Genomic DNA, 25,000 nt, shown 5'->3' on the forward strand with positions numbered 1-25,000 from the left:
ATAATCCTTATTATTACAAATAAAAACGCAGATAACTTATGTCCGTGGTGATATGTCCTCTCTTCCTCCCCACAGCATATGATTGTGAATACTACAACAAAGGTATGCATCGCCTCATCCTCAGTCTCTTCTTGTCAACCTTACCTTAACCTCGCGACTCAAACGCATAACAACGCTTCATTACAACAGTTCTAGGAAAGGGACCCTTCCAGTTGGTCACCTCCCTGAAACAGGGCACTGTGCTGGCAGCCAGTCGGTCCACTGGGCGAGTGTACCTCCAGGCATCGAACCCCAGCTCCTCGGATGTCCTCTCGCACTTCATGATGACGCCTGGGCTCAGCCGATCCCGTCCACATGGTACAAACTATGATTCATGTGGTTAATACATATATTGTATGACATGTATATAACTAGCCGATAGATTCATATTTTACAACCGCAGTTTTATTTGGAGCTAATGGTGGTATCGGATCAGCCTACCAGCCTACGCAGTGGATTGTGCCAACTGGTAGGCTTATCTATCGAGCTTACATCCAGGTGGCCACTTCCACTTGGGACGTCTCTCAGTCACAGGGCAGGGGGATTTCTGAAATGCCTTTTAATACATAATCACTCTTACACCTGTTGGTTAAATAGGGGCCCTTTAATTATCGGCACTGACGTGCTTACGGATCCATAATTAACTTAATAAAATACCTTGATGGTCTTCCATACTATGACACATCTACGATAATGGCCTACTCTCACTCTCTCTGTTTGATACACACATTTGATCATTCACTGTTTATTTCCCAAATAAATACTTCTTTCAAGTTAATCTGAACGTTCTTTCCCCCCCGCCCCCCTCCGGCCTATGGCCATAGCAATGTTGACTGTAAGCCAGCCAGGCAGGACTTCTCCTCTTCCACTGTTTTATCCTGAGTTAGCCACTGTTTGGAGAGAGTTGTGTTTCCGAGTGAAAACACTTGACGCTGAAGATGTGATCTTGGTGACTTCCAGTGCCCAAAAAGACACAGGATCGGATTGCTAAATGTTAATCTGGCAACCTGAGATACTAGCCGCCGTTACAGCTTTTCCATGCCAAGATTGCTGTTAGCTAGGCTGATGCACAAGCACTATGTTTGCTACACTGCCAATCCACTTAAGTCATTTTGTGGAAGTCACCAGTAGTATATAGACAAACATCGGATGAGATGGAAATGGATGTGATTACACAGCACATAACAACATATTTTTTTTCAGTTGTGATTAAGAAGCACCAATATTCTTGTTAAACTGTACTGCTACTCCGGCCCTATCAGACTCTTCACTAGTATCGTTTGAGGCGGTGGACAGGCCAAACTACTTCCTGGAGGCCAGGCCACAGGGCAGCTTGAGGCTGACCAAGTGGAAGGAGAGTGATGCATTCTGGGATGGAGCTACCTTTGTCCTCCACCGGGACACCTCGGTACCCGGCTACGACTCCCTGGAGTCCTTCTCCAAGAGGGGCTACTTCCTCCACGCCAGCCCCCCTAGGCTTCAGCTCCTCAAGCACCGCAACTGGCCGGCCTTCCGCAGGGGGGCTCTGTTCAAACTCACAGGTAATGTGTTTATTGTGGAAACTGGAAACTAGCCATGGTAATGTATGACAGTGTATGAGTACATCAGTTGGATCAAAGTAGATTCAAAAGCCCTTCAATCTATAATCAATCTATAGCCCAATATTCAATGATGTTAAAAATAAAAGTGATGGACAACACAAATCCCTCATTTACTCATATCCTAGATATTTGTTAGGCGTGTAGTGGATACATCTTGTTGCAATGGTCAATCATTTCACGTATGTTTTCGCATTAAAGTCGCATACCTCTCCACATATTACCTTGCACAGTAACATGTGCTCTTGTCTGGGGAGCCCCAGGCTGCACCGTATGACAGCTGAGTTCATGAAAGCAGGTTGTCCCCGGTAAGACGACTCCACCATGTATAGATCCCGCCGGGCTGGTCACTGGGCCCTTTCTCTCCGCAGACATGTGGGCCATTGTGTTGTCATGACAAAACTGCTGCAGCTGTTTACTGGCACACTCCGAAGCACACGGCATAACTGAGAGCTTCTGTCAGTAGCGTGCGGCGGTTTTGTGCCAGGGATTTCCTAAATCACAGCAATGTCATGTGTGCAAGTGTGTGCGCGTGAGTGGGGATGTGAGCGTGACATTACATTCAGTACAACCAACCAGCAAGTGTGTGTGTGTGTGTGTGTGTGTGTGTGTGTGTGTGTGTGTGTGTGTGTGTGTGTGTGTGTGTGTGTGTGTGTGTGTGTGTGTGTGTGTGTGTGTGTGTTTGTGTGTATGTGTGTCAGTTTATTACCAAAGAGAAGGGCATTTACCAAAAACCACCCAGGGTCAAAGGGCATTCACCAAGAGGATATGGCAGCTGTGGAGTAACCGCCACTTATATTTCCAACCATTCGGCCATTAGACAGATTCTGTATACCCTGTCACCAGTACTCCCCCCCTCCAAGGTCAAAGGTCAGCAGCACCAAGCACTGCACTCACGTAGTCAGCTCAGAAAGTAACCAGGGCAATTACCGATGCTAAATATATGAGCAGCATTTGTTTTAGTTAATGGAAAACTCCTAGCAAGCCTCAGAGGCTGTGGGCCAATGGCAGATAGGATTTCATGCTGACAGCAGTGAATGCCGAACATATCCTGGGCAAAAGGACGGTGGATAGGAGAAGCTAGTGCTAGTGTCCAAGACATAGCCAGCCTGTAGACGCTTTCCCTAATTTACTAACATACTGTACTGCCCATGTAGGAACGAGCTGGAACATTTGAAATGTTAAATCAGAATGAACTACTGGCACTTAAGACGTCACTTAAAAAGAAAAAACTGAATTTTCAGGAGTGGCTCTCTTGATTAAAAGCTTTGATGTTTAGGGATATATGTGTGGTGTATTCTTTGCCTACAGCACATTACCCATGTACATTTAATACAGTACTTAAATAATAAACCTAGTTGACCAACCAAGAACAGTTTCTTGAAGCCTTCAGGTTATTTCTGTGTGAATGCAAAGCAGCACCGGAATGCAAAGCTAAATGTAAACTATAGCAAAAATAAGATCTTAAGACAACCAAGAGCTTGTTGTAACATACTTAACATTTTTGTATTTTTTACAACTGGTGGCAAAGTGAAGTGCTTGTATCTATTTTGGTCAGGCCTGAGTCCAGACAGCCCAGCGGTAGGTCCTCAGTGCCAGTGGCGGTATGACTCCTGCGTCAGCCCCTGCTTTAAAACCTGCAGTGATCCTTCTGGCACAGCCTGTGTCACTATTCCAAAGTAAGTCCCGCGTGGTCTGTCCCGAAACCCCCCTCACACTGCAGCAATGTATAGTGTTCACAAGCCAAGTCTCGATTAAGTCTGTTTCTTTTCCACATCAAATGGTTTATGATCCGAAAACAATACTTTATAGCTGCTGTTATTGTGTGCTGATGTACATGGTCTCTCTTACAGTCACAATATTCAGTGTGTTACAAGTTCCTTCTCACAAGTTATACCAAAATTGACAGAATCTCTAAGATTAGGCTCTTATAATAATGACAAAATGTGATTAAAGGTATGTTTTGATTAACCATCATATATAACTACACAGCAAATGGCAGTGTAGATATGTAGGAAATAACATCAACATAACTTGGTTCATTCAATTAGGATTATAATAGACTTATTCAAGAGACTTTATATGTCAATTATATTTCAAGTTAATAATTTAGACATTGAGATATATACTGTCTTGCAACAGAGGATGAAGCATTGTTGGGCGTTGTTCTCCGCAGAGTGGAGGGCTGTCTTCCTGTGTGTCCCTCACATATGGTTCTGGACGAAGTCACACACCGATGTGTACATACAGAGGACTGTGAGTTCCCCTTTCACCATCTCACCGCCACTATCCGTCTCCATCTCTATCACCATATGTCTGTCTCTATCTCTGTCACTTTCTCTCTGTCTGAGTCACTATACGTCTGTCTCTGTCAGTTGTTTGCACTTTTCGCTGAGTATATTGTAATAATTCCAAGAGCTTTCAGGTCCTGGAATCTGACCTCTCAGTATAAGTTATGTTGTTGACAAATATACTTCTTCTGTGTACATCATTTCAGTAAAGTAGCTAAAACAGAATCAGCACTCATTAATTGCTGATACTCATACATAATTACATGATATCTGTTGTATTGAAAAAAGTCAATTTCAGTCTTTAACAAATGCCTCACTATTCATGGTAATACCAGTATATAGCATACATTGTATGTAAGTCAATACATTTTGTCTGAAAGTAAATATGCTGGACTAAAGCCAGTGCATCCGCCTGCTGGAGCCAGTCGAATTCCCCCTTCCCCCTTGGCGTGTGTCTTTTAGTGCGTACATCACATCATTACTGGGGGGTGTAGAGTTTCTTAGATGTTGAAATATTCCAGCTCGCATAAACTAAGCCGACTAATCCTCCATGCCCAAGTTGGATCTAAGGGTTTGATTCCCTTGGACATGTTGGTCCTTTGCATTCTCTTTAACACTCTTTGTTTTCCTTCCATATCCCTGTTTCACATCCTATCTTCCGTTGCTATCTGTCTGTCCGTCTATGTTCCTCTCTGCCTCGCTGGGTACTTTTCTAACAGTTGTTTTATTGTTTGGGTTCAGGCATTAAGCCTGCAGTTGCTGTGCAGCCCATAACACCGCCCAGCGCGGAGACAACACCTGCAGCTGTCACTTCTGAGGCTGCCAGCCACAGCTCCTCCGCCCCCTCGACCCCCTCCACCACCTCCACAGCCACCACCTCCACATCCACCACCACCTCCACAGCCACCACCTCCACAGCCACCACCTCCACATCCACCACCACCTCCACAGCCACCACCTCCACAGCCACCACATCCAGCACCACCTCCGCAGCCACCACCTCCACCCTCTTACCCATCACCACCCCAACGATCTTCACCACCACCCACACCTCACTCTCTTCCCCCTCTGCCGGGACCACCAGCCCGGCCCCAGCCGTCACCACGTCCCCCATCACTACCACTACCACCACTACTTCAACCTCCTCCCGGTCAACCTCCACTCTACCCCCCATCACTACCACTCCCTCCGCTGTGTACACCCCCTCAGTATCCACCGTGTCCACCACCACCACCACCAGCGACACCACCTCCACCCGCACCTCCACTACTCCCTCCACATCCACCCCCTCGACAATATCCACCACTTCTCCCATTGCCACCACCATCACCATGTCCACCCGATCCCCATCTCCCATTACCACCACCACCACCTCCTCCATCTCCCCTGTCTCTCCATCAACTATTACCCCAGCCACCTCCTCCACAACATCAAGCGCTCCAGACAAAGCTCCCACTACTCATTGGCCAACTACTCGGCCTACCTCTGCTTCGCAAACTATACATGCCGCATCATCAATCACCTCAACCACTGGCATCTCTATAAGCCCGCCACCTACCACTTCAGCTTCTCCGTCCCCTGACCTACCGAGCAGAGTGAGCACATCTCCTTCAGCACCACATGCTCCTTCTGTCTCATCAGAGATGGTGGCGCCACATACCACCGTCAAGGTGACATCGGCCTCGCTCAGCACTGGAGTCGGTGCAACAGCTGAACCAACAAGTTCTCCTAGATCCACATTGAGCTCCATAGGCCCTGCTATCACCAGAACAACATCTACCCCCTCTTCCTTCACTGCTCTGTTGTGGCTCGTCACCTCGGCTAAGATTTCTCCCCCACTTGAGGGAAAGTCAACTTCTACAATGAGCCCCACTACTACCACCACCACCACCACCACCGCCACCGGTGTCCCAACTACTAGCACTGTCAAGAGACCAACAACCACTTCCACCCTTTCTACTACACCAGCGTTCGACACTCCAGACACCATGCATATTACCACTCATCCTACAGTGGTTACAACAACCGTTCCTGGTCTTCGCCCAACAACTGTCCCTGAGGCCGTAGTTTCAGAGCGGACTACCACAGCTAGCACCAGTACCACACAGGCTTACCTTGAATCCACTAGAGAGCCCAGAACAACAGAGAAAGCCTCACCTCCCACTACGACCATCACCACTCCAGGTTCACCGGGTACAGTTTCCAGGATGACGTCCCCTTTGCCTCCTACATCTAGCACTGAAACCCAAACAACTTTGCTTCCAGTGATCCACCTGGCGATAACCACAGAAGCTGTCACACCAGTCGCTCCATTCACAACAAGTAAAACAACAACGTTGCAGCCCAGGGAAGAGGTAACTATAGCTTTTACAACCGCGGCAACCACAGAGAAGACAGAGACTACAACCCTAGCCGAGCTAGCAGAATCAACACCAACTCACATGCCACCGACTACCACCACCACACTAGCCGGTCCAATGCCACCACTGTCTACAGTAAGAGCAATAACAGAAAAGGTGACAACGCTGGTATCCACTGCATCTCACGGACCTGAATCCATCACTACCACAGCTGTGGCTTCACCATTTAGGACAACAGAAGCCACTGTTGTTCCTCCTTTAACCTCCAAACATTCTACAGAGAGCACATCCTGGTCTGCAAGTATTCCAACTCCACGTGAAACCACAACTACTGCACCTATAGAGTTCCCGGATGCATCAACCACCTCCATTCAACCTCCAGTTACCACGAAATCGAGTGTATCTCCTGTGACCCTAACAGAGACCACCCCTATACCTGTGCCAACAGTCACAGAAAGCTCCACTCTTAAGACGTCAACTACAACGACCTCTGAGCCGTGGCGTCAGCCCCATTGGGAAACTTCCTCTGTTGCTACTTATGGAACTGAAAAGGTGACCACTCCCCACGTCACTTCAAAGACGTCAACCCCTACAGTCTCTGCGACAGCTACCGCCCGGATACCTCACGCTGCAATCACCACAAAGAAAGTGGTTAGCATGGCAACCTCAGCAGCCTCAACTGGAACTGCGACTACAACTAGAACTCCCACAGATGTGACTACTAAAGCAACGACCCAGCAACCATCAGCTGTACCTTTGGCACCCGAGACATCTCGTACCACAAGCTCTGCTAGAACCACTCAGAGGGTCGGGACTACGACACACAGGCCAATCACTCCACATCTCGGGACTGAGGCAACACCGGTTCCTCCACTGACTGGAAAAGTGGAGGTACCCACGACAACCTCCACCACCCTGCCACCTTCCTCATGGTCTCCACAGACCCCAACTACTTCAACAACCACGCACCACCAAGAAAAAGACACCACCCGAGTGGCGTCAACCTTAACATCCACACCAGCAACAACCACCACAACAAAGAGCACAACAGCAACAAAAACGTCAACGACACCGAGAGTCACGTCACCAACAAGCTTGCCCCCCGAGGTCACAACCACCAAAAGGACAACCATGAGGGTTAGCACTGCAACCAGTTCTGCAACAGCGACCTCAAGTTCTGCAACAGCGACCTCAAGCTTAACCACGCCTGGTATACCAACAACAACACCAATCACCGGGACAACTGTAGTCCCAGTCGTCCCATCGACATCAACCCGGACTACCTCAGTGCCAGCCTCTACAGAGAGCGGATTGGAGCATGTCTTCCTAACCACGCCAGTTGCCATCACCACCAGTACCACTCCATCAGGTCCTGATCCAGTTACCAGCACGACGACAGTCCAAACACCCACTGATGTTCCCATGGGAGTCACCAGGGGGTCGCCTCCTGTAACATCTGTGAAGACCTCCACCACCAAAGAGACTGAGGCTGCCCCGGCCGCAGGAACAACTGTTACTCCTCAACCTCCTGCTGAGGTGGCCTCCATTTGGAGCCCTGGTACTAGGCCCAGCAGCACATCAACCCCAACAGAGACCTCAAGGCATCCAACAGAACCTAGAGAACCTTCTGAAAGCACCACATTAGGGTCATCTTCATCACCTGTGCCCATTGCTCAGGGTTCCACCCTGGCAGCCACAAGGGCCACGGTGAAAGTCACAAGCTCTATGGCAATATCCCCTACAAGGATGTGCACTGTAAGGAAATTTACTTCGCTCCATTTCAACACAAACTGTGTATTCAGTATTTGCTTTGATCTCCTGATAATGCTTTCAATGCCTTTGCTGTCAACCTTTAATCACCTTTAGTCTACTTTTTTCCTGAATGTCTTTTTTTCCAGCCTCCCTATTCGGAGTTCATTGATGAGTGCACCAAGTATATATGTGTCAACAGTCAGCTGGTCCTGTTCAACAAAACGCAAAACTGTCCATATAACTCATTGCCCCCAAACTGTGGTCTGCTGGGATTTGCAATATTGGTAAATGGAGACAAGTGCTGCCCAAAGTGGGACTGTCCCTGTGAGTAACCTGCAAAACACACACACACACACACACACACACACAAACAAACACACATCAACAAACACACCAAACACTTTTGACACACCACAAAGAGCATGAACTATATACACATATGTTTCACATGAAACTATCAGGAGACAAAGGCAGCGTTTTATTTGTACCACTTCTCTGTGTTCCTCAGGCCGTTGCTCAGTATTCCCCGACCTGAACGTCATCACGTTTGACGGGAACAGCGTAGCCATCTACAAAGCAGCCTCATACATTGTCTCCCAGCTCCCCAATGAGACAATCAGCATCCTGGTTCAGGAATGCCCTTCTGACCCGGATGCAGTAAGTCAGGGAGATGTTTAATGATTGTTGTATTTTTAATTACACTTTGTAAGTTCAATACACTATGTTATAAGTCATGATCTGAAAATGATAACATAGCTTTCTGTTTTCTTCTTAAGCTCCTTTGGAATTTCACCAACCTGTGTCTTGTGGCACTGAACATTAGCCACGGGTCGAACCACATTATTATCAACAGACTTCAGAGAAGGGTAGGACCCTGTTGCGATTCCTTTCAATTTAAGTTCATTTTCGTTCATCTAGATAAGTACACTGGATAGAAACGTAATAATACATTCTTGAATATAGAGAATCAAAGGCATATTGAACCCAAAAACTAACCTTGACTCTTCTTTCGGTCCGTTAAGCTCTATGTCAACTCAAGGTACGCCAAGCCACGTTTTAGGAAGTTTGGCTTCGAGGTCCTGGACACAGGGAACATGTATCTGATCCGGAGCCCGTCGGGTCTCAAACTCCAGTGGTTCCACAGCACCGGCATGATGGTGATAGAGACAGAGAGCCCTGGAAACAGGCTCCCCACCATGGGTCTCTGTGGTAGGTGGCCCTCCTGCAGTAGCTACCATATGATGATATCTGATACGATAGCCCCTTCTCTCAATTAGTTTAATATCTGACGCCATACTGGCTCTCAACTGCTCTCTATACTGTTAGAATTAAACATGTGAGGAGTAAAGTATATTATGTAGCAAATATAAACAAAAGAGATTGTGATTCAAAAATGAAACCTTCTATGTTTGAAAAACGCATGACAAAGTTTGTACACTCCAAAAAACAAGCGTTTTATGATCAGTGCCTTTCTTCATGAAGAGCAACAGACTAATGATTACATTTTGTGGTACAATGATTTCCAGAAATGTGTGTAGCCATTGTCCACCAAACTGTTAAGGCTCAGTTATGGTTCCACGTTGAAGTAACGCAAGGGGGTTCACGGACCCATTACGTCCTTGCGGACCCTCCTTGCGTCCACCGCGAGGGGCTGACGTGCGCCTCCCAAAAAGTTTGACCTTGCCTCGAGGCGATGCAGCAGCAAGGGCTGTGATTGGCCCGCTAATGAAAACCCAACGTAAACCCGGCGCAGAACCAAAACCGGTTCACGACTGCGTCGAGGCAACTGGGTGGTCATCGCGTTGCGTCAACGTGGAACCATAACGAAGCCTTTGTATGTTCATACCCCCAACAACCAGGCTATTGCGACGGCGACCCAGCCAACGACCTGGCCCTGGCCAACGGCACCGTGGTGGGCGAGAGCGAGGACCCGGCACTGTTCATCGACAGCTGGCAGGTTCCCAACACCACCAGCTACGTCAGTCACAGCCGCCGCCGCGAGGTCAACTGCTCCACCAGCGACTGCTCCGACTGCATGGCGATGCTGCAGGACAGCTCCTTCCTCCCCTGCCACGACTTTGTAGGTCCCGCCTTCTCTTCCAGTCCTTCTGAATGAGGGTCTACTGGTTAAGGGTTTCATGCCCTGTGTAGTTGAATGAATCCGGGTATATTGAATTTGTTGAAGGTTCATGCCCTGTGTAGTTGAATAATTCAGGGTATATTGGTGGAAGGGTTTATGCCCTGTGTACCAAATGTATGACTTCATTTTATAGTAATATTACTTGCAGTTTATAGAAATACAGTAATGTTACTCAAGAGCCATATGTATGCAAACATATTATAGTGATGTTACTCAGGTTCCATATTTGATGCATAAATATTTTGTAAACGGAAATGCTCGGTAGTAATTTAGTGACCCACAATTAGGAATAACTATTAAACGGAATGAGTTTAAAAACAATGCATTGTACTCGCAGGTTCCTCCCAGCACATTTTGTGAAATGTGGGTGCGTGACGCAGAGTACGTCAACAACCGTTGTGTGGCTCTCGCTGCCTACGTTGCTTCCTGCCACAAATTCAACATCTGCATCGAATGGCGCAGTCAGGAATACTGCCGTGAGTCTCTATCGCACTTGTATTCTTCTACTTTGAATCCACCGGTCTAAACCATGCACACTGTAATGGCAATGACAATGAGATGAGAAGGATATTTGTGTTGGGAGAAATTTGTTGCGATTATCATAGATTGGTTTTGTTTTCTAGCCTTCACCTGCCCCGGGACCCTTCGCTACCAGGCATGTGTACCGGCCTGCACGGCACAGTCCTGCCCCAACCAGGACTTTGAGTCGGAGCCAGGCCAGTGCTCAGGCCTTACCGAGGGCTGTGTGTGTCCTGAAGGCACCCTGCTTCACCGGCCCTACTCAGCACTCTGCATACCCCCAGACATGTGTGGTAGGGCGCCCCCCCCACCCCCCTCCCCCCATACCCCGCAACCGTACAATAGAGCCCTAAATAGAGGTCTTAACCTACGCACTCCAGGCAATTCGTGCGATCATAAGAATTTCGGGTGACGACACGAATGGCAAAGAACTCCTGACACCTGAGACCGGCGTCTCAATACTTGTGGTGAATGAGAGGAATAAGTTGTATGCCAGCGTGTTGATATGACAGTTCATATGTGACCATGCCTGTGTTCCTTTGTGTGAACCCTAGCATGCACAGACAGCGCCGGTGTTCCCCGGGCCAACGGGGAGCTTTGGAAGGCGTCTAAAGATGGCTGCTGCATGTACCGCTGTGAGAACGATGCCATCAAGCCCGTGGAGTACAACTGCTCGGCTGTGGCTCTGCCTGTGTGCCATCGAGCAGGGGAGGTGGTCATCAGCCTGGCCGACGACAACAACTGCTGTCCCCAGAAGGCCTGTGGTAAGATCCAGACCTGAGCCAGGAAGGCCTGTGGTAATACCCAGACCTGAGCCCAGAAGGCCTGTGGTAATACCCAGACCTGAGCCCAGAAGGCCTGTGGTAAGACCCAGACCTGAGCCCAGAAGGCCTGTGGTAAGACCCACACCAAACACCAGAATGCCCTCACTTAAGACCCACACCGTAGCCCAGAAGGCCTGTGGTTAGACCCAGACCTGCTTCATGGTGTGGACTGACGACAACCATTAAAGAGAAATCTTCTTTTGAAATCTTGCATTGGGGCCAACATAGTCTAGCCTAGTTGGTCCACTCTTATTTCAGTCCCTTGTGCAAGAGTGACTGGCCTTGTGTCACAAGCAGTGGATGTGAAGCCATGTCTTTATAACACGTTCAGGCCATCAGATTAACGTAACATCAGCGACAGAGCACGCGGAAATATAGAACTCTATCCGAATCAAGTCAGATGAACAGCGAATGTGGCACCTGTATTTTCCTCTGATACAATCCAATTTAATTCTTAACCATTGTTTTAATGGTTCGTTGTTTTCAAAATCTTGCAATTCAAAACCCCCTCTCATGACTCTTCCAATAACCAGACCTGACAACATGTTGCCCAGGAGCCAAAGCAATCCACATGATAGATGTCTGTCAAAACTCTGGTTACCGAAACAAGTTCTCTTATAAGTTTCTCTGTCTCTCTCATTATAAATGAAAAAAGCTAAAAAGCGCATATTATTTGTGTCTTAACATATATTAAAATATAAAGACAGTAGTTACATACGGATAACAAAACATGAATAGATAGATACTGTAAATATACAATCTACTACAAACGATGGCCAGTGTGCCCAACAATATGTCAAGGGTTTTCTAGTCCGTGTACAGCACTAATCAGAATGATGAGTTGTTCTCAATGTCTTGCGACCCTACAGTGTGTAACCAGAGTTTGTGCGCTGTGGACCCACCGCTATGTCATTACGGAGAGAAGCTTGTGTCGTACTTCAGACAGGACTCCTGCTGTCCCCACTACGTGTGTGGTGAGTGTTAATGTCCCAATGACACATTGATCTGCATATAAAGCTCCAACATTGAACCTGATCCGTTGATGCTGCGTGTGTATGTGTGTTTGTGTGCTTGTTTATGTGTCTGTATGTGTGTGTGTGTGTGTGTGTGTGTGTGTGTGTGTGTGTGTGTGTGTGTGTGTGTGTGTGTGTGTGTGTGTGTGTGTGTGTGTGTGTGTGTGTGTGTGTGTGTGTGTGTGCATGCGTTTGTTCAGAGTGTGATTCTGAGCTGTGTGAGTCAGAGGTGCCAGTGTGTAGAGAGGACCAGTCCCTGATCGCCACCAGAACTGACGGAAGCTGCTGCTTAACGCACATCTGCAGTGAGTCCACATGATTACATGCACACACTCACACACACGGAAGCCCCCGTAGACCATCGACTCAGTTCACTACAGACTTCAGCTTGTTGTCTACTCCAGTTCCCTTACTGTTGTTTCTTCACATTTTATGAGAATAAAGTTAATCTGAACATCATTGTGTGTAATAACCGTGAAGATCTTTGAAAGTTTGTGTTTGTGTGTTTGTGTTTCCTCCACCAAGTGTGTAACGCTTGTCCAGAGAGCATCCCATTGTGTGAGGAGGGGGAGGTGCTAACGGTGGACGCCAACAGCACAGACCACTGCTGTCCTGACTATCAGTGTGGTAGGAAGAGACCACACACACACACACACACACACACACACACACACACACACATGGGAGCTGTTAGACCCCCGATTAGGACCACGGCATCACTTCAACGTCTTGCCAAGCACGGGCCTCATAGCATGGATCCGTCTTTCATCTTTCTCATTCCAATCAAGACGCAGATGATGACATGTCAAGCAGGTGCAGACTTCCCATGAAGTATTTGTGTGTGCAAATCGCCCGCCACACGTCATGTGTACCTAACGTGGTCCTTAGTGTGTACCACTGCAGCCATGTGTAGGATTGACCGCGGGTGTATGCCCGGGTACAAGGAACGACAAAGTGTGTGGAGAGAACTGCTTTGGCATCTGTGCATCTAGACTTTCTATTATGGAATAATTTTACAAACGCAACGCAATTACGCTTACACTGGTGTGATAGCATAGTCTGTAAACTATCGAATTTCCAGATCAAACATTATATTAAACATCTATGGCTGTAGAGGAGCTGTCATGCCAAATTTGTACCGGCTGCCAAATTTGTACCGGTCGCGTCATCCATACGTAATCCATTCCAAACCTGCATGGCAGCAGATGATCGCGTCGTCCGTTGCCGGGCAGGTTTCAAAAAACATTCGCGCTCATGTTGCCAAAGAGGAAATAACATAATACAGTTAACGGATCGCTAGATAATGTAATGTTTTGTTGGGTTCCTTAATAAACACACGATGTATCTTGGAACAGACATCAACATGCAGCGCGCCAATCCAACTGCGCATGCTCCGTGTGACGGTCTAATAACTGATGTTGATATCATTACAGATTACACTTGTTTTTACTTTATATTTGTATTGTATTTAATTGTTTAATCAAATTTAGCAAGTAAACTGAGTGTTTAAAGCAGGTCATGGACGAAATAGCACAATACAGATAACGGATCGCGAGATAGAAGGTTCGCGAATGTTCACGTCATTCGACGCGATCGTCCGTTGCCAGGCAACGGACGAAGCGATCATCTGTTGCCAGGCAGATTTGGAGTGGATTACGTATGGATGACGCGCCCGGTACAAATTTGGCAGCCGGTACAAATTTGGCATGACAGAGCCAGTAATAGGGTTAGTTGCAAAACACCTAACCCTAACTGCTACAGCCGAGCTGGAAAAGTTGTAAGTCGCTTTGGATAAAGGCGTCTAAAAAAAGGATTTATAAAAGTTGTCTATGAATTCTGAAAAAAAATCTAGACAAAGAATATGGGATGATTGTGAAGTGAAGCCTCTAAATGAAAGTGCATGTAAAGTAGGTGAAGACATTATGTCATTAACGCATTGACGCGTCGTCAAGGTGATGATGATGATTTCAGAAGGGAATTTCCTATTCATAGAATTGCATATTTGAATATTCATGTGTGTGTGTGCGTGTGTGTGAGTGTGTGTGTGTGTGTGTGTGTGTGTGTGTGTGTGTGTGTGTGTGTGTGTGTGTGTGTGCGTGGGTGCGTGGGTGCGTGTGTGTGTGTGTGTGTGTGTGTGTGTGTGTGTGTGTGTGTGTGTGTGTGTGTGTGCGTAGTCTGTGAGACTCACAGGTGTTCCCAGGTCAGCTGTCCTGTGGGGATGTCTGTTTCACCTGTGTCAAGTCCAGATCAGTGTTGCCCAAGCCACAACTGTGGTGAGTACAGGTCCTTCACATGGACAGTGGTGTTGCTGAATGGGTCACTGGTGAGAGACATCTGATCCCTTCAGAAGTGGTTCATTCTCTCATGGAATTCCCTTTGTTTATGTATGCTATGAATGTAAATGTATGTTATGTTTAGATCAATTTGTTTTGGTTAATGAAAAAAAATGGAACAAATCAAGAGTTGGAGTTATGCATTGCATTTGTAAATTCTAATATTGAAAATATCCTCTTTGATTTTGCTGCTATTCAGTGTGTTCCTGCGAGAAGATCTCCGCCCCGAACTGTGCAATGGTGCGTTTTTAATATTTTCAATATCAATGTTGAGTGACACAATCATGCTGCTGCCATGCTGTGATGCTATTAACACACTGTGCATGTTCTGGGTGAAGGGGGAGACCACACAACTGGACAGAGTCTTCCTCGCGGACCCAGTGAACCAGTGTGCCTGCAGAAGATACCAATGCGGTATGTCTAATTTTGGACCTTAGCATACAGCGCTAATAGTAGCGCAACACAAGTTTTAAATCACACCGCTGATTCCCCGACGGGGAAAGTCCGATTTACACATTCTTTTTCTGTCTTTGGCAGCTATTGCCAAGTCACGTCAAAGCATGTTGGCCTTTGAAACGTCTCTGACCCTTTCATAATTAGATTATTCAGTTAACACTTGGAGACGTTAACTTTAATCAGCTCTCAAAATTAGTCTGGCTCAAACCGTCTCTGGTTTCAAGAACTAAATACAAGCTGTGAGTTCAACATCTTTAACAGGCACTGTTAAAATAATCTCATGCTAACGGCCATCACTTTTTATGGGATCTTTTCGGTACAAGCACACTGCACAAACATCCGCAGATGTAGATGTTTGATATTGAATACATTCATCAGGATTCCTCCAGCATAGGCATCAGTTTTGAGCTGGCCATCTACAATTAACGTTTATATAATTGCACTGAAAGGATGGGAATGAATGCTTAACTAGAATATAATAGCTGTTTTTTATGACTTAAAATAGTATTTATTCATTTTAAATTAACCCTTATACAGGCCCACCTTAATATTCCTTCTTAAAGATTGTTTTACACTATGGATAGTAGTTTTAATTCAGTCTTTCACCCTCCCTCCCTCCTATTTCTCAATGCAATTCCCTCCTCTATTGGTCTTTAGTATTTCATTCAAGTAATTGATTTTTTAAATGTAGTTGTTTCTGCTCCAATCCTTTCTGTCCTCCTTATTATGCTGCTGAAGAACAGTCCCCATTGCACAATGTACATATCATGACATATGTGTCTTTTATCGTGTGTGTGTGTGTGTTTGTGTGTGGGTGTGTGTGCGTGTGTGTGTGTGTGTGTGTGTGTGTGCGTGTCCTTGCGGCGGCGGTGAGCAGTGCGTGAGGCAGTGTGTGTGGACGGCGAGCGTGGCCTGATGCGCCCGGGCCAGACGCTGGTGGAGCACAGCCCAGACGGTCTGTGCCGCAGCACCCAGTGCACCAGCAGCCTGGACCCCGCCACGGGCTACCACCGCCTCCGCACCCTCAGCACCAACTGCTCCGCCCGCTGCCAGCCGGTGGGTCGCTGGGGCCCTCAGGGGGGCTTTCCTACTCTCACTCTTCACTTTGACCTTTTTGCTTTTTTATCTTTCTGTTTTTCTTAATTTTTTTTCCTGTTTCTTTCTTTCGTTCTTTCGTTCTTTCTTTCTTTCTTTCTTTCTTTCTTTCTTTCTTTCTTTCTTTCTATCTTTCTTTTTTTCTCTCTTTCTATCCATGACATGGTTTTGCTAAGATCAGCCACACCGAGATACAACAAACAGATATAATAGATCATATACATTTAGATTTAGATTTGTATGTATACATGCATATATCTTCTTTTCCCTGCTGCAAACAGATATAATAGATCATATACATTTAGATTTAGATTTGTATGTATACATGCATATATCTTCTTTTCCCTGCTGCAGAACCAGCTGTACATCGCCCCCAGAGACCAGACATCATGCTGTGGCGTGTGCAGGAACATCTCCTGTCTCTACCGGGATGAGAACGGCACGGTGGCGCTCCATAAGGTACACTGGATGGAAAACGGAGAGCACGGGAATGACTTATTATGCGTGTTATTCATTTCTTCATTAAATCATCATCTGCACGATTGCCTCGTACCTTGCTGACCCAAAGGGTACAAAAGGTGCATCTCACTGTCTCCTTACGATGAGTCTTTCCTCTCACCCAGATGATCAGCTCACTAATTGAGACTGCAATGAATTGCGTTATGGTAACACAATTAAACAGTACCACTGTAAAGTACAAGGTATTGATTCCATTAGGATGTAAATCCTAATCCTTGTGAAGTTGGCATAACCTCAAACCTCTCAAGAAAGATCTCAATTATTATACTTAAATTCCTCTTATTTTGTATTAACAAGGGTCATTCATGTCTGATATTTGTAAGACAAGTATTGAAAGGTTCCTAAATGTTAATTATGTATCAGACATGAATGATATGATTTATTATTTTGACATTTATTCATAAGTAGCTCAGGATAACAGCTGGTTGTAGTTATGCGTGTTGTCACCGATGTGCTTCTGCCATGTGTCTCTGCAGCCGGGGAGGACCTGGGTGTCCAACTGCAAGAAGTATGAGTGTGCAGACACACTGTCAGGCCCCACCCTCATCTCATACGCCTTCAGCTGCCCCCCCTTCAACGAGACAGAGTGCATGAAGGTCAGCAGTATAGGCCAAATCCCACATCCACACCCAACGCACACACACACGTGCACGCATGCACCCGTGCACACACACACACACACACATGCATGAGGTCGCAGTATAGGTCAAATCCCACAACCGCACACAACGCACACACAAACATGCACCCATGCACGCAAGCACACACACACACACACACACACACACACACACACACACACACAAACACATGTACACATGCATGAAGGGAAGCAGTATAGGCCAAATCCCATACCCACACACAACGCACACACACACGTGCACGCATGCACACACACACACACACACACACACACACACACACACACACACACACACACACACACACACACACACACACACACACACACACACACACACACACACACACACACACACACACAACATACACACACACACACACACACACACACACAAAACTCTTCATGTATGCCCACAAACATATGTGTGAACATAGGCAGATGCACACATATATACACTCACACATAGACACACATAATGTAAACACATGCATGCATGCATGCATGCATGCATTTATATCCCTGCCTTTTTTCTTCTGACTGCCATTAGGTTGGAGGAAGTATTCTAACTTACATGGACGGATGCTGCAGGACATGTGAGTATTAAAGAAAATGCAGATACAGTAGGTTAGTAGTGTAGTCCCTCTAGACAAATAGGTCACATCTGACACTAAACATGCTGTCGTGTGTCAACCGTCTAACATGTGTTTTCAAAACCATGTTTGTCCTTCATTTAGTTCCCTACCAACTTTTCAGAACCCAAGCTGAAATAGTTCCAGTTGGGTTGAATCCCAAATGTGCAAATCTCTCTGGGTTTAACTGCTTTCATGTCATCTCTGTTTTGTGTCTTGTTTAAATGCCTATTAAGACCTGGACATTTTCATTTTTTTCACACAGAAATATGCTTTTCAGTGAATCCCAGAATTAAGATAACAGATCATTGACAACAGAAACATTGAATAACATTGATCGCAAGTGTCACTGAAAAGCATGTGATGCCCTTCGGGGTGGGTGTGTGGTTCGTATGCTAAAGCTTACCATCATGTACCAATCCCACCAGGTTCTGGATTCTCTCTCTACCCATTCCCCGTTAGTCCCTTGACACCTACAGTTAACACAAACTGTGAACGAGGTACCAGAAAACAAGCAGCTGAAAACTACAAGGCTTTCCAGCAACATTGTTGACATTCAACAATGTACTCCCCTTCTTAAAATATTACCGAACATACCCTCCAAACCAAATTAAACAGCAATACAATCTGAAATGGTCAGAGAAACAAATAACTAGCCATGTCATTGAAGCTGACTCAATCCACGCTTCTTGTGGATGCACGTACATGACAACGCTCAACTCTTCCCCCATTTCGCACACCGTCTGGGCAGTGCATTGTTGACCGCCAACAATGTACTGTTGGTAGTGGCCAAGTAGACCAGTGATAGATGTTTTGTTGATGTTGTTTAGATGTTTAGATGCATGCTCGGATCTGTAGCTCTCCGTCTAGACTGGTGGTGGGATCTGTCAGCTGTTTGGGTGTCATGGTAACCGCGGAGCCATTGTAGAAGATATGCAGCGCATGGCAACTTGAAATTGTCTCTTAATGGTCCTACAAATGTATCCTAAACTCAACAAGCGCAGAACCATATCATCATATGGCAACAACTGTCCTAATATCGTGGCGTAACAAAAATTATATTTGCTTACAGACGACTTCTGCAATGGCTTGCAATTACTAAAGAACCTATAATCCAGATGCTTTTTCTAATAGCGTTTTTAAAAGACAACGTTGCTATGATTATAATCTCATGGCAGTTTAACATTCCCTCAATCCAAATGAGGTTGCACCCTTTATTATTTACCTTCTGCTTTCACATTTATTGATTGCTTTACCTTCTCATTTTCAAATCCCCACAACACCCACCCCTTGTTGTTGATTGGTTAGAATACTATTTATTTTGGTTTTGAGTGATTGGTAGTACCATTTGTTTTTGTGTACGATCTCGGAGCATAGGCTGCCTCCAGACTAGAGACACGTTTTTTTGACGACCCGCTAATGGGGCGGGCAGCTAGTGGATCGCGAGGAAAGATCAGATGAATGTGAACATTTATGTTTCAGCCTAGCATCAAAGATACAACCTTTAAGAAACAAACAAAACATCTTATGCATTCAATGCATTCAGTGCAAGAAGATTAAAAAAAATACAATGCACACTTCGTTTGAAATGTTATCAAACCCCATTTTAATGTTGGAACTATCTTAATCTACTGCTTAGAATAAAATGAATGTCATTAATTTTGTTATGGCAGACAGAACATTGACACACGTGACATTTTGCTGTTTCTTCGACCAGTCAATAGGGGGCGCTGTACCAGCAAATGGGTTCAAAACGCTCAAATGGGTTGCTTGTGGTCATATTGACAAACAACCTATTCTGTTGTTGAGGTTGGAGAACAGTCTAAAATAGAACCTCCTAGCAAGATCCTCTTGTCGGTCGTTCTCATCACCCATTCTAAAATGTAATGCTTAAGTAAAAAGTGTGGATCAGCTCGCTACTGCCATTTGAACAGTCTAGACCTCTCAGCCTTCGTTAGCTCTCCCTTCTGCGTTTCCTTGTGCGGCTGCAGTTTTCCTCTGTCCAGGTGTATGCTCTGCACACGTTCTTGTCCTTCTTCTTGTGTCCGACCCGTTGAGTCTGTTGTGTTTGTTGTCGTTGAAACAGGCAAAGAAGATGGAAAGTCGTGTCAGAGGGTGACGGTGAGAATGACCATCAGGAAGAACGATTGCCGCAGCAACAGGCCGGTACGTTGACAGAATATGGAGATTAAGAATACAGAAAAACCAATAAAATGCAATAAAATGGGGTGCTCCAATGGACAGGGTTGTGTTGAAGCTGAGGTGACTGTTGACTCTGACCGCCTGGTGCCTCCCAGTGAGAAATGTAAGGACATAGATAATCAGGTGTAGGTGAATATCCATCCTGAGCAGTTTGGGACCTGGTGAGGATGAACTGCATTGAAGGCTCTTGAAAAGCCCCATAATCAGCACATAACAAGCCTCTTCTGCTCTCTGTGTGCGTGTATACACCATGCAGCAGTGACAGCTCAGCATCATCCACCCCTCTACGGTGCTTGAGGACAAACCGATGTCGGCCAGTTTGCCCTTAAACGTCCTTCTGTAGCTGGGGAAGAACAAGCCTCTCAAAGCTCTTCATCACCAGAGATGCTAAGGCTTCGTAGCGGTGGTCTTTGTCACACACACTTTTTAGGCGTAGATGTTGAAGGATATCCATTGTGTTGGATTGAATGAACTGCTCACAGAAGACACCTGTCTGGTCAGTGCCTGGTGCTTTGTTTGGGTTGATCCTCTTCGGGTGCCTGCTCCACCTCCAAGGCCTCAAGAGCCAAGTTTACACTGGGGAGGGACATGGTATCCACTCTCAGAGATAACTCCTCTGTCTCCTGTGTGAAATTGGTGTTGCATCTGCATCTCCTTATGTGTCGGCCCTGTTTGTATATTGCCTGATTTCCATTGACTACTGGTCTGTGTCTTTTCAAACCCATGCAACAAAGCTGTGGTTGCGTGCTTGTTGCCCTCTCTCGCAGGTCAACATCGTGTCCTGCGACGGCAAGTGTCCCTCGGCCAGCATCTACAACTACAACATCAACACGTACGCGCGCTTCTGCAAGTGCTGCCGGGAGATGGCTCTCCAGCGCCGCTCGGTGCAGCTGTACTGCAGCGGGAACTCCACCTGGGTCAGCTACTCCATCCAGGAGCCCACCGACTGCTCCTGTCAGTGGTCCTGAGGCACCGACCGCTAAACATGGGCGTAGCCACACATTACATAGAGCACACTCACACACACACACACACACCGTACACATCCCGATCCCATCGGCACACGCCAAACGTATGCATGCACACTTATAACCGATGAGACATTCAAACATACACACACACTCACACACGCACACACTGACACACACACACAAACACTGACAAACACGCACACACACACACACACACACTTGCATACAGAGTAGCTGACATTTAGTCGCACTGACACATGGCAATTATCAAACCAGTGCACAGAACATAGACGGTCTCATGCAGGCACATCTGTTTTTGTTAATTGTCGGATACATATGTAACCAATAGTTTGCACACAAACACACACACACACATTCACGGAGAACCATACACAGGTGAAACTTTCTGGGCAGGCAACGTTGTAGGCCATAATGATTTCAGCATTCCATGGTGCATTCATTATTCATAATTCATTATGTGATACATTTTAAACATTATTTTTCTTTTCTTTTTTATTGTTTTCTCACTACACTTTTGTGAAACATGAAGCATGTTTCCGGATGCGACGGTTTAGGTTGATGTGTGGAGTGTTTGAATGCAAAGAGTTACTGAAGGATGTATAAAGGTACAAGAGCCACAGTGGGACGTGCTCAGAGGGGTTGAACCCACGGTATAGGAATTAGACTAGTCTATAAACGAGTCAAGCCTTTTCTTTTCTGTTTACCATAACACCTGACATACGATGCTTATCCGAAGTACCACTTATCCAGGGTACACAACCACAACTAATGCGGTTTGGTATAGTAGGAATGGAACTTTAACATGAGGGGTGGCCTGGACAACATTACTAGGGTTGTCCAGAGTTAATGGGGAGTGTTAATGGGGAGTGTTAATAGATTACTTCCCTTGTGAACAATTAAGCAATTTGAAAGGCAGCGGCTAAACATAGACATGATTATCTTCTCCACCTATTGCACTTGATTGATTAATGCGTATTTATTGGAAGGCTTTGATATATAATATAAAGGGAAAAAATGAATTATCTATTGGTACGAATCTCCAGGTTGGGAACTAACAATCGGAACATAAAACCCTCAATTCAACACTTCAACAAAACAGAAGAATCAGCTCTTCTACTTTGAGGACAACAGCAGTTTTCTAATGTGTGGTTTAATAGATTTAATAATTTGTGAATGTTATTATCAAACTAAATTAGTGATAGTGATAATATGTGTAGGATATTAGTCCACCAGGTGAGCAGACCTTAAAACAGATAGGTCATGCAATTAAAAATATAGAAAATTGTTTTAACACTATGAAAAAGAGTTCAATTGTGCTTTGTTTGTATATAAGTATATTACTATTCTTTGCGAAGAAAAAAGTTTTTGGCATTATTACATTTCATTTACCTTAAAAAAAAAAGGAGGAAATAACTATATATACCCAGTGAGATTCTTTAACCAATACAATCAAAGACGGGGAGGTGTTGCTTGGATGATTCAAATCAAACTGTATGTGGAGCACTTTATTTATTTATTTGAGTATAACAAAGCACAAGTTTCTTGATTTCATCTTTGATGAATTTCATCCATGATTAAATCAACACATTTGCAAGCGTTCAGGACCCATAATCCGATTGAGATAAAATTTTGACAAAAACACAGTGACCAATATAGATTTGACCTTTAATCTCTCATAATGTTGCTGGGGGTAATAGCACTAAAACAAGTTAGCTCTTCTAAAATAAATATCTTGGAAGTTGTATCACAGTGTAATAGAGACGGACGGATATGTACAATCCTTCATGTTATATCTAAAGCAATTATTTTCATGCATTATCTACATCTGTTGTTGAACTTTATAAACAACCACGGAAGCACATTAGCTGAATTGAGGTGAGATTTGTACCATACAAATGTACATTTGCATTTTCAATAAATATTTCTTGGAAATGACTAGAAGCTTGTTACATTTGTATTGCTCTTCAGAAAGAATCCATGTTCTGTCTTGATTAATTGTATAAGTCTATTCATATTTACAGATGCTTAATACAAACAATGCAATTTAAAATTGTCCTAATGACACTATCATCTAAGTTATTTGGCTCCCCAACACAAAATGTAGACCTAAAATTCTGTGATAACAAATTTTACCTTTTTTTTCATCAACACATTTAACTAGACCAGTTGGACTTCCCAATGGTCCTGGCAGGTTTGGTTCTCAAGCCATCCCTGTGACTGACCATAACTGGAACATTTCTCCAAATGAAAACATCCAAATGAGCCCATCTCCTCCCACACAGCTGTCGCTCTTATCAGCTTCTTCTTTTTTACGTAAACCCTGCGGTGAAGTCATGACGAATTAGGCGTAATATAATTCTGCTGCTGACAGACTTGGGTTTTAAAAACAAGCTTCCAAGGCAGATATGAACAATAGCTTTGAAAATGCTGCCCTAAGACTATGACAGAGTGTGGCATAGTTTAAAATTAAACTATGATTCAGTGTAAAATATCAAACTGATAAACCAGATGTGGGGAGAGGAACAAAGTAAACCTGCTTTTTTTTTTTATCTACACATGTATGCACCCTATCACATGCACACCTATTCCAAAAAAACGCACACACACAAACACGTACGCACACAGCCCTGTTGGCGCTGGAGTAAAGAAGGGCTAAAAACATGGCTCAGTGTTTTTGGCACGAGGACACAGGGAAAAACGATACTGGATCCAGCGATGCCGAAAATATGGGCACTGAAATCTAATAGCAGCCCTATAAACCGAGCCACCACAATTTTACCTTCTTAACACGCCCTGGTATGGGAGCCTGGCCAAGGCACAGCTGGAAAACCCCACTAGACCAGGGATGTAAGCTGAGGAAGGAGAGGTTTAGAACCAACAACCTGTGGTTGTGACAACAGCAAGTGGAGGCCCTGTTAGCTTGTCGGGTAGGCCCACCCAAATAAAAACCTTTTTTTGTGGGCAATGACATGTCTTTTGTTCACCCACCCCTTCTCACTACAGTTACTGCCCTTTTGCCACTGAGCATCTCAACTAGACTTGAATGTGACGTCATTATTAGTACACCCCCCCCCCCCCCCCCCTGACACACACACAATGAAAAACATGCTCTTCTGTAAAAATGTTTAAAAAAAAAAAAAGTCTAGTATCTATGTTTTTTTGTAGGGCTAATTTAATTAAGTCTCTACACGTGGTAGAGAAAAAACGATGTGTTAGTCCATGTGTTTGGATTTATAAGCTGTGCCCTCGGATTCCCAATAGGCACACTTTCTAAATCTGTGTGCACAGAATGAGCACGGAATGCAAATCTTCTATCCAAAGCCTGATTACACACACCAAGTGTTTAAGGCGGGTGTAGGTAGGATGGGACAGTTGTTAACATCCCTGCTTCTCCACTCTCCCCACTCTGTGTCTCGGCCGTTGACAACTGTTGCATGTGTTCAGCTCACAACCGGGGAAGACCTGTTCTGAATGCAAAGAAATTAGCATTTTACTCAATAATAGCTGACGAATTGTTGTGGAATTTGTAACCAATTGCGCAAAAATTATAGCTCTTTAATCTCACCAACAGCCCTTTTAACAGCTAGAACATAAT

The 25,000-nt window shown here is 45.2% G+C and overlaps 1 protein-coding gene across 1 annotated transcript in view; it reads left to right on the plus strand.

Annotated features, from left to right (window-relative positions):
* otog (otogelin) overlaps window positions 1-23,324 on the plus strand; it is a 47,567-nt gene extending 24,243 nt beyond the window's left edge. Inside the window, exons 28-56 of the mRNA XM_056608062.1 lie at window positions 76-102; window positions 190-357; window positions 1,302-1,587; window positions 3,203-3,316; window positions 3,814-3,893; window positions 4,670-4,797; window positions 5,013-5,501; window positions 7,231-8,043; window positions 8,187-8,364; window positions 8,549-8,697; window positions 8,817-8,906; window positions 9,063-9,249; window positions 9,900-10,120; window positions 10,518-10,656; window positions 10,804-10,992; window positions 11,254-11,463; window positions 12,393-12,497; window positions 12,737-12,841; window positions 13,062-13,163; window positions 14,711-14,809; window positions 15,069-15,109; window positions 15,208-15,283; window positions 16,203-16,381; window positions 16,775-16,879; window positions 17,416-17,535; window positions 18,130-18,175; window positions 18,640-18,711; window positions 20,298-20,377; window positions 21,181-23,324. Coding sequence (XP_056464037.1) covers window positions 76-102; window positions 190-357; window positions 1,302-1,587; window positions 3,203-3,316; window positions 3,814-3,893; window positions 4,670-4,797; window positions 5,013-5,501; window positions 7,231-8,043; window positions 8,187-8,364; window positions 8,549-8,697; window positions 8,817-8,906; window positions 9,063-9,249; window positions 9,900-10,120; window positions 10,518-10,656; window positions 10,804-10,992; window positions 11,254-11,463; window positions 12,393-12,497; window positions 12,737-12,841; window positions 13,062-13,163; window positions 14,711-14,809; window positions 15,069-15,109; window positions 15,208-15,283; window positions 16,203-16,381; window positions 16,775-16,879; window positions 17,416-17,535; window positions 18,130-18,175; window positions 18,640-18,711; window positions 20,298-20,377; window positions 21,181-21,381 — 4,799 coding nt within the window. The 3' untranslated portion in view covers window positions 21,382-23,324. The remainder of the gene's footprint in view (window positions 1-75; window positions 103-189; window positions 358-1,301; window positions 1,588-3,202; window positions 3,317-3,813; window positions 3,894-4,669; window positions 4,798-5,012; window positions 5,502-7,230; window positions 8,044-8,186; window positions 8,365-8,548; window positions 8,698-8,816; window positions 8,907-9,062; window positions 9,250-9,899; window positions 10,121-10,517; window positions 10,657-10,803; window positions 10,993-11,253; window positions 11,464-12,392; window positions 12,498-12,736; window positions 12,842-13,061; window positions 13,164-14,710; window positions 14,810-15,068; window positions 15,110-15,207; window positions 15,284-16,202; window positions 16,382-16,774; window positions 16,880-17,415; window positions 17,536-18,129; window positions 18,176-18,639; window positions 18,712-20,297; window positions 20,378-21,180) is intronic.
* The last annotated feature ends 1,676 nt before the right edge of the window (window positions 23,325-25,000 follow it).

The sequence above is a fragment of the Gadus chalcogrammus genome, chromosome 14 (genome assembly GCF_026213295.1).
Source record: "Gadus chalcogrammus isolate NIFS_2021 chromosome 14, NIFS_Gcha_1.0, whole genome shotgun sequence".
NCBI classification, from domain to species: domain Eukaryota; kingdom Metazoa; phylum Chordata; class Actinopteri; order Gadiformes; family Gadidae; genus Gadus; species Gadus chalcogrammus.